Genomic DNA, 11,578 nt, shown 5'->3' with positions numbered 1-11,578 from the left:
CCCACCAATAGTGTACGAGGGTTCCCTTTTATACATTCCCTCCAGTATTTGTTATTTGTGTTCTTGATGATAGCCATTCTGACAAGTGTGAGGTGGTATCTCATTGTGGTTTTGATTTGCATTTCTCTGATGATTACCAACGTTGAGCACCTTTTCATGTGCCTCTTGGCCATCTGTATATCTTCTTTGGAAAAACATCTATTCAGGTCTTCTGTCCATTTTTTAATCAGGTTGTTTGGGGTTTTTTTGATGTTGAGTTTTATGAGCTCTTTATATACGTTGGATATTAACCCCTTATCAGTCATATCATTTGCAAATATTTTCTCCCATTCGTAGGTTGTCCTTTCATTGATGGTTTCCTCTGCTGTGCATAAGCTTTTACATTTGATTAGGTCCCATTTGTTTATTTTTGCTTTTATTTCTATTGCCTTGGTAGACTGACCTAAGAAAACATTGCTAAGATTTATGTCAGAGAATGTTTTACCTATGTTCTCTTCTAGGAGTTTTATGGCATCGTTTCTTATATTTAGATCCTTAAACCATTTTGAGTTTATCTTTGTACATGGTGTGAGGGAGTTCTAATTTCATTGATTGATAGATAAGCTGTCCAGCTTTCACACCACCACTTGTTGAAGAGACTGTCTTTTCTCCATCATATATTCTTACCTCCTTTGTCATAGGTTAATTGAGCATAGGTGTGTGGGTTTATCTCTGGACTCTATTCTGTTCCCTTAATCTGTTTGTGTGTTTTCATGCCAATATCACACTATTTTGATTACTGTAGCTTTGTAGTATAGTCTGAAGTCTGGAAAGGTTATGCCTCCAGCTTTGCTCTTTTTCCTCAGGATTGTTTTGGCAATTCTGGGTCTTTTGTGCTTCCATACAAATTTTTACATTTTTGTTCTAGTTCTGTGACTAATGTCCTTGGTTGGTTGTTTAGGGTTTTTTTGAGGGAGGTTGTTGTTTTGTTTTGTTTTGTTTTCGTGGTGCCACATGGCATGCAGGATCTTAGTTCCCTGACCAGGGATCAAACCCATGCCCCCTGTAGTGGAAGCACAGAGTCTTAACCACTGGACCACGGGGAAGTCCCTGTCCTTGGTATTTTGATAGGAATTGCATTGGGTCTGAAGATTGCCTTGTGTAGTGTGGTAATTTTAACAATATTATTCCAATCCATATGTTTGTGTCCTGTCCCCTCAGACCTTGTCCATGTCTCAGGCATGAGGTTCCCAGGCCCAGCCTTCTTATGACTTAACCCATCTTTCTTCAACACCTAGTGTTTTTTCTCCCTTCCTCCCTACATCCTCTCCCTTCCTTTACTTAGTTTACCTTTTCCTTCCTGAACATACATAGCACATACCTGGTTGCTGCACATTTAAGGAAATGAAACCTTTCTTTCCATTTGCATGATATGAAATCTTTGATGGAGCTAATCCATCACACATTACACAAAATGTAACACAAATTTAGGAAACATACAGAAAAGCCTTAAATTTAGACATTTCCTGAGTCAGTGATCTCAAACCTAATAAGGAAACGTCTGAGACCATCCTGTATGAATTAGTTTAGACCCCATTCCTATGCAATTACAGCTCAGCTAGGTTGAGATATCTCCTTAGTCACTTCTCTTAAGAAATTGACTTAACCGCTAGATCTTTAAACCATTTCGGCGGTGAGTTTCCTGCGTATGCATGGCAAAGAGTTTCAAACCTCTAAAGAAAATGGGCACAACTAGGATTTTTTTTTTTTTTTTTTTTGCATCTTCTCAGGGAGTCCTCAAAGCAAATGAATGCATTTAAGTGGGAAAAGTGTGCCACCTTCTGGTACTGAACTTCAATGATTCAATTTGAATCTACCTCTCCCACATGATCCTGTGTCTGGCTCTTCTTTCGCCTATATTCTTTGGAATTAAGACTAAAGGAAAAACATATTTTATATTTTTTCAGTACTAAATTTTAAAAATTTGAAATACTTAAAAAGATTTTAAAGCATTGCATACTTTGCTTAAATAAGGCAAAATTGTTTTTAGTATGGGATTAATGAAAGATGCTGTAAGTTCAGTGATATGATGATTCCTCCTAGAAGAGACTGGGTGATCAGCATGATAAAGGGATTCCAAACAGAGGGGCAGGGCTGGACAAAGACATAGCAATGGGAAAACACAGCCTATTCAATGAAAGCAAAGTATCTGAGTCAAGGATGAGGTGTGAAAGTAGGGAGCAATGCAGTGTTTCCAGGTAAGAATAGAATGACCAGAGTTTAATTTGACTAGTTCCAGGTAGGGTCACAGCATACAGGATGAAATGGAGTAGGTACCAATAACTGCAGCCATGCTGGCAGAGTACATACAGTTTGACAGGAACTTAGAAACCAACAGATAAATGGGCATAGGCCCTTGACAGTTAACTTTCAAAAGACAGGTGTATAACTAGCCTTCCCCTGGCTTCAAAAACTAGTCACAAAAGAGGTGAAATTAACATTTACTGTACCAACTTGACTTCCATCTCCTACAAGCTGGCTTGCTAGATCTCACCAATACTCTTAAATGTTCCCTATTTCAGGATATCCCCAAAGATGTGCACCGTATTCAATGATAAATCATGGTGACCATAGTTAACACCTGCATCTTCCATGAACATATAATCAAGATTCCACCATGGCACTGCTGGCAGCGCTTAGTCCCTGACCTCCAGTCTACAACTGCTCAGCTCAGTCTCCACAGTACCAGCTGTAATGAGGTGATTTTGTTGGCACCTAAACTCTAGCTGAGGGCGTTACTTTCATTTGGAATAATTTCCTGACAGAAATGAGCCCCAGGGGCTTGAGAGCAATACTTTAAAGAGAGCTGAACTGCTGGGTATGCTGTAGACAGGAGGGTTAGAAAGGCAAGAGAGGGTGGGGAGGTGAGAAGCTAAGGGAAGGATGTGGAGACTGGTGCTGTGTAGAAGTGCTCTGTGAGTCTTGTGGAGACACTGAAGGGATTTCACATCTCAGTTGTGTGGCAATTGCACCAGAAGGAGTGCTGTGAGCTTCTCAGAAATTCTTTTTTTATATTTATTTATTTTTGGCTGTGTTGGGTCTTTGGGCTTTCTTCATTGTGGTATGCAGGCTCCTCGTTGTGGTGGCTTCTCATTGCAGAGCACAGGCTCTGGGCACATGGGTTTCAGTAGTTGCAGCACGCGGGCTCAATAGTTGTGTCTCACGGGCTCTAGAGCACAGGCTCCGTAGTTGTGGCACACGGGTTTAGTTGCTCCACGGCATGTGGGATCTTCCCGGACCAGGGAAGTCCCTGCACTGGCAGGCGGATTCTTAACCACTGCACCACCAGGGAAGTCCTGTGAGCTTCTCAGAAATTCTTAAAGGGGTTTTGGAACTGCCCAGACCGTGGAAATAGGAATTACAGGCAAATCTTACTCAGAACAAGGGGGGAGGGAAGTTCCACCTAATACCTGGCAACACAAATTTCAACCTGCTTTGGTGGGTGGGCCACGGTGGTGCCAGTGGTGGTAATTTTCCCACAAAAATCTGCAGATAAAACTCTTCCCCCTTTTACAGAACCACATTTTTCATTGTCATACAGTGCACTTTAACTCCTTGGAGCAAAGTCCGCCATTCGTAAGGCCTTTATAGTTACAAAACTGTGGCCCATTCAGGTGGTTTTCCAAAAAAATGGAACAGCCTGCCCCCCAAAAGGCCACTAGTTCTTGCAAAATTGGAATTTACTTGTACTTAACTGGGAACGAGAAACCTTTAATAGCTTTCTAGGAAGTGAAATGGAAGGGTTGGGGGTAAACTGTTGAGGGAGATTTAATTTCTTCTTTACATCCTTATGAGCAGTCTGGGTTTTTAGCATGAACTTGAATTACTATTACCGTTTTATTAAAAAGGAGATGTAGGGCTGACCGTGGTGGATGTTTTGAGGGCAGCCAAGCTGCCTCTTGTGGAAGCTTGAACTGGCTGTGTAGCTTTCTCCCTTTGTCTCATACCCATGTCCACCAATGAGAATGCTAATTCACCAGCCGCCCGACTTAACAGATTCAAGAACAAGGGGAAAGACAGTACAGAAATGAGGCAGCGCCGAATAGAAGTTAATGTGGGGCTCAGGAAAGCTAAGAAGGGTGACCAGATGCTGAAAAGGAGAAATGTCAGCTCTTTTCCAGATGATGCTGCTTCTCCACTGCAGGAAAACCACACCAACCAGGGCACTGTAAATTGGTCTGTTGATGACACTGTCAAAGGCATAAGTAGCAACAACTTGGAAAGCCAGCTCCAAGCTACTCAAGCTGCTAGGAGACTGCTTTCTAGGGAAAAACAGCCCCCCATAGACAACATAATCCGGGTGGGTTTGATTCCAAAATTTGTGTCCTGCGTGGGCAGAACTGACTGTAGTCCCATTCAGTTTGAATCTGCTTGGGCCCTCACTAACATTGCTTCCAGGACATCAGAACAGACCAAGGCTGTGGTAGATGGAGTTGCTATCCCAGCATTCATTTCTCTGTTGGCATCTCCCCACGCTCACATCAGTGAACAAGCTCTATGGGCTCTAGGAAACATTGCAGGTGATGGCTTGGTTTTCCGAGACTTGGTTATCAAGTATGGTGCAGTTGACCCGCTGTTGGCACTCCTGGAGGTTCCTGATTTGTCATCTTTAGCACGTGGTTACTTACGTAATCTCACCTGGACACTTTCAAATCTTCGTCCTAACAAGAATCCTGCACCACCCCCGTTAGACGCTGTTGAGCAAGTTCTTCCTACTTTAGTTCGTCTCCTGCATCACGATGATCCAGAAGTTTTAGCTGATACCTGCTGGGCTATTTCCTACCTTACCGATGGTCCAAATGAACAGATTGAAATGGTTGTGAAAACCGGGGTTGTACCCCAACTTGTGAAGCTTTTAGGAGCTACGGAATTGCCAATCGTGACTCCCGCGCAAAGAGCCATAGGCAATATCGTCACTGGGACAGATGAACAGACTCAAGTTGTAACAGATGCAGGAGCACTTGCCATCTTTCCCAGCCTGCGAACAAACTCCAAAACAAATACTCAGAAGGAAGCTACGTGGACAATGTCAAACATCATGGCTGGCCGCCAGGACCAAATACAACAAGCTGTACATCATAGATTAGTCCCGTTCCTTGTTGGCGTTCTCTCTAAGGCAGACTTTAAGGCACAGAAGGAAGCTGTATGGGCTGTGACCAACTATACACGTGGTGGAACAGTTGAGCAGATCGTATACCTTGTTCATTGTGGCGTAATAGAGCCGTTGATGAACCTCCTAACTGCGAAAGACACCAAGGTTATTCTGGTTACTCTGGATGCCATTTCAAATATCTTTCAGGCTGCTGAGAAACTAGGGGAAACTGAGAAACTTAGTATAAGGATTGAAGAATGTGGAGGTTTGGACAAAATTGAAGCTCTACAAAACCATGAAAATGAGTCTGTGTACAAAGCTTCATTAAACTTGATTGAGACGTATTTCTTTGTGGAGGAAGAGGTAGACCAAAATGTTGTGCCAGCAACTACCTCTGAAGGGTTTACGTTCCAAGTTCAGGATGGCACTGCTGGGACCTTCAACTTTTAGACTGTACACCTGAGGCATTAAGTTGTTTGTTGTGTACTGTGTTTGGTAGAAGTTTGTCTTACTGTTTCTCTACTAAGAACTCTTTTTATACATGGTTTGTTATTGTAGCACTTTTTACAAAGAAACTATTCTTGAACAGTTCTAAACTGTACATACTGTTCCCCCAAAAAAAAAAAAAAAAAAAAAAAAGAAGCAGATGTAATCATTAAAAAGAATGGAGTACAAATAGTTGGAAGTGAATTTATAAAATATATTACTAATGATAAAGCTGCATCAAAATGTATAATACCATATATGTGAAATAACTGATATCCGAATAGATATTTTATCCACTGGAATTCTATGAGGAATGGTGGACTCTCTAAGAAAAGCAGTGAATTTGAGAGTCAGGAAGTTCTCAGTGGTGTTCCCAATGGCAGGCATTAAGGAAAAAGTTTAAAGTCTACAACGTTTAGGGAATTCCCTGGTGGTCCAGTGGTTAGGACTCCCCGCTCTCACTGCCAAGGGCTCGGGTTCAGTCCCTGGTCAGGGAACTAAGATCCCTCAAGCTGTGCGGTGCAAAGTTTGCTTTAAATTCCAACAATGAGGGCTTCCCTGGTGGCGCAGTGGTTGAGAGTCCACCTGCCGATGCAGGGGGCGCGGGTTCGTGCCCCGGTCCGGGAGGATCCCACGTGCCGCGGAGCGGCTGGGCCCATGGGCCGCGGCCTCTGAGCCTGCGCGTCCGGAGCCTGTGCTCCGCAACGGGAGAGGCCACAACAGTGAGAGGCCCGCGTACCGCAAAAAAAAAAAAAAAAAAAAAAATTCCATCAATGAAAAGATTTTTAAATTATGTAAAACATTTCTTCCAGGACTTCCCTGATGGTGCAGTGGTTAAGAATCTGCCTGCCGATGCAGGGGACACGGGTTCATGCCCCAGTCTGGGAGGATCCCACATGCCGCAGAGCGGCTGGGCCCGTGAGCCATGGCCGCTGGACCTGCGCGTCCGGAGCCTGTGCTCCACAATGGGAGAGGCCACAACAGTGAGACACCCACGTACCGCAAAAAAAAAAAAACAAAAAACACAGGCAATGTTTTAATTATGAAGTTTTGTTCCTTTCAAATACCTGCATTCCTGTTTTGTATGTGTTTTAGGCTAAGTATTACAGGTTAGAATTTAGCCCAGAGTAGGTAGAAGTTTTAAAGTTACTCTACCCCTAGGAAAAGATTTTAAACACTACTAGATAATTCAGTTTTCTTTAAAAACTCTTTAATGTCACATTCAACACACAAGAAAAAAAAAGTTAGGTGATTTTTAAATTAAAAGTTACCTGAATTATGGCTGCACAAAGTTTAAACTCTAAATGAGCCCAATTATTGCTAAGACCCTGAATGTCAGGAAATAAAGAAGGCTCAGTAGTCACCACAATCATGCAAGTCAACCTTCACTGCAGAACCATCGCAGTTCAGTTCTACTACATCAGCAAGGAACTCTCTCAGCTTCTCTACATTACCACATATGTGCCCCAGCCTGGGATAAGCAATGATTCTCTCCAGAGGTACGTAAAACTTATCTCCAATACAGAAGGGTTGGGGAATCATCTCCATGGCTTTGTCTGCCTCTGTGAGTACTGGAACTGGAGGGTCTGAGATGAATTTTCTTGTTGGGTTGCCATTGTCTGCAGACTCAGGTTCCAATTCATGCTGTCTCAGACTCACTTGATATCTCCGTTTCATTCTGTTCACCTCTCGGTACACTAGATAAGTCACTACACGTCTACAGTAATCCATTTGCTGTAAACTCGGGTATGAGGTCGTATAAATCTGAAGAGAAAAAAATGCAAAAGACTGGGAATAGAAGAAAATTTTCAAAACCACTAGTAACCTGTTACCACATTAGAATTAACTACGTACAGATTAAGCATATGTACATGTCAAACCCTACCCTTTGTGAATGCTACAATTATAATGGGAGTCCAAAACTATTGACATAGACACTCTTCACCATATTCTTTTTTTTTTTTGCAGTACGGAGGCCTCCCACCGTTGTGGCCTCTCCTGTTGCGGAGCACAGGCTCCGGACGCACAGGCTCAGCGGCCATGGCTCACGGGCCCAGCCACTCTGCGGCATGCGGGATCTTCCCGGACTGGGGCACGAACCTGTGTCCCCTGCATCGGCAGGCGGACTCTCAACCACTGTGCCACCAGGGAAGCCCCACCATATTCTTCATCATACATACCTCCCAAAACCAGAAACTGCTAATCCTAACAGATTACAAAAGCGGGAGGGTGGTTTGCTGGAGCAAACAGCCTGGAAGTATTTCTAAGACAACAGCAGATCATTCTCTGTAACATGCTTGGAGACACTGTGGGGCATGGGATTCTCCTCAAAAAAGGTCATTTACACTTCTCTATAGTAGGGACTCATTTCACCATCCCAATAAATGAACTTGCTCTCAGAGCCACAAAGAATACTCACAACTTCATAAACATGTTTGCCATGGTGCTCCAAAACAGCAGATTCAGTTGCCTTTGCTATTTTCCGGAAGACCCCTATCTGGGTACAACATCCAACATCCTCAGCTCCTGCTGGTGGTTCTCCCACACCAGTAAACTCCACAGAGTAACTGTAGTGATTGGCCACGTCTAAAGCCCTAAAGTCAAAACAAAGAGAAAAATCATTTTTCCAAACTATTGTTAAACAACCATTTCCAGTAGAATAGGACATGAAAATTACAAGACAAAAAACAAGCTGCAATTCCTCCAACACCACCTAATGCCATATCACGGGGTTTGCTTATTTCCGTTAAGAGCGTTAAGGCAATGACAGTGTCAGTTTCCCAGTAACCAACAGAATATGGAGCAGTATGCAGGGATGGACAAGGAAACCAGAAGGGCTATAATCCCAACTCCTATTTGGGTTTGCAATTATGCCAGAACATGACCATCTGTCATGCTCCTGGGAGGTATCTCCTGATACCTTCACGTGAAAGGTACCTGCTGCCCACACACCCTTTCCACACGTGCCTGCCTGTGGGACCTGACAGAGAAAATAACGCCCAAATGTGGTGGTTTCTTAATGATTATATGCTAAGTTGCACTTTGGGAATAAAGTAAGAAATAAATTGTAGATAATAAGATTCACTTCATAGGGTTTAAAACTCCAGCACAGTCACAAAAAAACAAAAACACTTAAGAACTCACCAGGTCTGAAACTGCATTCTACTCCACTCAAATTTGTGATCTGAATCTCTGAAGACTGCAGATGGAAACAGGGAATTGTAATCGGAGTTTGGTGTGCTGATGACAATCATGGCTGGAGACATGTACCCAAATACGACTTCAGGAAACTTCGCCAGATCTTCTGAATCAAAATGTTCTATTCTAAAGTGGTAAGTGAGAAAGATATGAGTAAACCTAGCTTCACTTGCAAGTAGTTTCCTAATTGATGTAGCAAAACAACTTCTAACCATGGACCTCTCAGACCAGATAAGAGAAATATGGTTCAGCATTATTCACAATAGCCAAAAGGTGGCTGTAAACGGATGAATGGATAAGCAAACTGTGATACATACAATGGAATATTCAGCCTTAAAAAGGAAATTCAGACCCAGGCTGCACATGGATGACATGTATCATTGCTCCTTGGCTCTTCAACCAATGCTCTGATGTTCACCATAAGTAATTTCAAACATTAGGTGCCTACTATGTGCCAGACAACAGGAAATACAAAAGGAAAACACTCTGCTCTAGAGGACACATTACTAAAAACTGGAAATCTGAACACAATACCAGGTAAACTGACCCCAGAATAAGACCCTTAACTACTATTAAAAGGTCATTAAGAGACATCTTGGTTTCTGAATACCATTTCCCATTAAAAGGAACCAGAAATGGCAGACTGGGAAGGAAAAGTAGACAACCAGCCTGGTACATCTTGCTACGCCAGAAATAAAGTGCTTAAAAAGGGACAGACATATCACAAGGACACAGGAGCCAGCCTGAAGGGACCCCCACTGACCAATCTTGGGAAGATCTGAACAACAAAATACAGTAAGTTACAAACCATTTAAAAAAATAGAAATTCATGAGTTCATACTGATGATAATTAAGTGAGGTGGGAGGGCTACTGACTAGTAAATATAGAGAAGTGCTGAAATTGCAAAAACCATTTGCCACCATATAATGTAGGGAAATTTGGATGAGTGACAAGATATGTGTATGGTCTGCAGTCTCCAGACTGCTTATCAGTTGTCAGAGGTGAGGGGGATGAGGGGGAGTAGTAATTGTACAGCTAAGCAACCACACCTTGACAGGGAAGATCAAAATTAACCTCCCCAAGGACAAACGGATATTGGTGCCTCCAGATGGAATGACCCGAGGATCCAAATAACATCTTCAGTGCTCTACTGTGTTCCAGGAATGCATAGCCTGAGTCTAACCATTAAAAGCCAAAAATGAAAAATATTCTTATTAAAAATAAAGGGAAGGGGTTCCCTGGTGGCACAGGGGTTAAGAATCCACCTGCCAATGCAGGGGACATGGGTTCGAGCCCTGGTCCGGGAAGATCCCACATGCTGCGGAGCAACTAAGCCCGTGCGCCACAACTACTGAGCCTGCGCTCTAGAGCCCGCAAGCCACAACTACTGAGCCCGCGTGCCTAGAGCCCGTGCTCCACAACAAGAGAAGCCACCGCACCACAACGAAGAGTAGCCCCCGCTCGCCGCAACTAGAGAAAGCCCGCGCACAGCAGCAAAGACCCAACACAGCCATAAGTAAATAAATAAATTTTAAAAGTAAAAGTAAATAAAGGGAACTGGGGAATTCCCTGGTGGTCCAGTGGTTAGGACTCAGAGCTTTCACGGGGTTCAATCCAGGGTCGGGGAACCAAGATACCGCAAGCCCCGAGGTGTGGTCAAAAAAGAAAAGAAAAAAACAGGAATTGGTTATTTAATACTGAATTTATTAGGGGCAAAGGGTAAAACCTACCCTTTGGTAAAACTTGGGTAAAACCTACCCATTTTCTGAACCTTAAATGGTTCAGAAAAAAAAAATGTGTGGAGGGAGAGGGAGACAGCAGGAGAGCACATATACACAAGATAAAATAAAGAAAATGTTAATCTGTGAATCAGGATAAAGGATATGGGTGTTCCTAGTACTTTATACATTTTGCATCTTACCTATAAACTTGAAATCATTTCCAAACAAAAAGTTGAAAAAGGCCAGTAAAAAGCCAATCCCAGCTGACAAGCAATTTTATTTACAAATAACTCAGATTATGACAAATATTTAGGACACTAAATTTACTGAGACTAATTCATTCCAATTTTTCAAATGAACGTATACAGTAAGAATCAGTTTAATACTTACAATTCAATACATGCTACCAAATCAAATCCAAGCAAACGACAGTCTTTCTCCAAAACAGAACCGTGATACAAGGTAATAACTAAATCCAGCTCTCGAGGATCCAGATGATCCCCCATGCATGGGGACAGCCTAGACCTGCAGAAGCATTATTGCAGAAGGAACATTTGAACACATATAATCTATTTGGAATATCTTACCAGCTACAGAAACTCTGATCTTCTGATAAATTATCTTTTGCTTACATTGGTAATTCTGACATGGCCTGTTTCCATGACTTGCTGTATTAAGCACAAGGTCATAGGGTCACTTCCTCTCTCATAGGGCATTTTTTTAATATATCTTTATTGGAGTATAATTGCTTCACGATGTTGTGTTAGTTTCTCTTGTACAACAAAGTGAATCAGCTATACATATACATATATCCCCATATCCGCTCCCTCCCTCCCTCCCTATCCCACCCCTCCTGAGCTGATCTCCCTGTGCTATGCGGCTGCTTCCCACTAGCTATCTGTTTTGCATTTGGTAGTGTGTATATGTCAATGCTACTCTCACTTCGCCCCAGCTTCCCCTTCCCCCCCAGCCCCCTGTGTCCTCAAGTCCATTCTCTATGTCTGTGTCTTTATTCCTGCCCTGCCACTAGGTTCATCAGTA

At 42.8% G+C, this 11,578-nt stretch overlaps 1 protein-coding gene and 1 pseudogene across 1 annotated transcript in view; one reads left to right on the top strand and one right to left on the bottom strand.

The window, feature by feature from the left end:
* Nucleotides 1-3,961: 3,961 nt before the first annotated feature.
* LOC112397844 (importin subunit alpha-1 pseudogene) lies at nucleotides 3,962-5,581 on the top strand (annotated as a pseudogene).
* A 1,278-nt stretch (nucleotides 5,582-6,859) lies between these two features.
* HENMT1 (HEN methyltransferase 1) overlaps nucleotides 6,860-11,578 on the bottom strand; it is a 10,409-nt gene continuing 5,690 nt past the window's right edge. Inside the window, exons 5-8 of the mRNA XM_024742119.1 lie at nucleotides 10,928-11,062; nucleotides 8,762-8,941; nucleotides 8,037-8,211; nucleotides 6,860-7,381 (exon numbers count right to left, since the gene is read on the bottom strand). Coding sequence (XP_024597887.1) covers nucleotides 6,971-7,381; nucleotides 8,037-8,211; nucleotides 8,762-8,941; nucleotides 10,928-11,062 — 901 coding nt within the window. The 3' untranslated portion in view covers nucleotides 6,860-6,970. The remainder of the gene's footprint in view (nucleotides 7,382-8,036; nucleotides 8,212-8,761; nucleotides 8,942-10,927; nucleotides 11,063-11,578) is intronic.

This window comes from Neophocaena asiaeorientalis, unplaced genomic scaffold (assembly GCF_003031525.2).
Source record: "Neophocaena asiaeorientalis asiaeorientalis breed wild unplaced genomic scaffold, Neophocaena_asiaeorientalis_V1.1 scaffold35, whole genome shotgun sequence".
NCBI lineage: Eukaryota > Metazoa > Chordata > Mammalia > Artiodactyla > Phocoenidae > Neophocaena > Neophocaena asiaeorientalis.
This window is presented reverse-complemented; position numbering and strand designations above follow the sequence as displayed.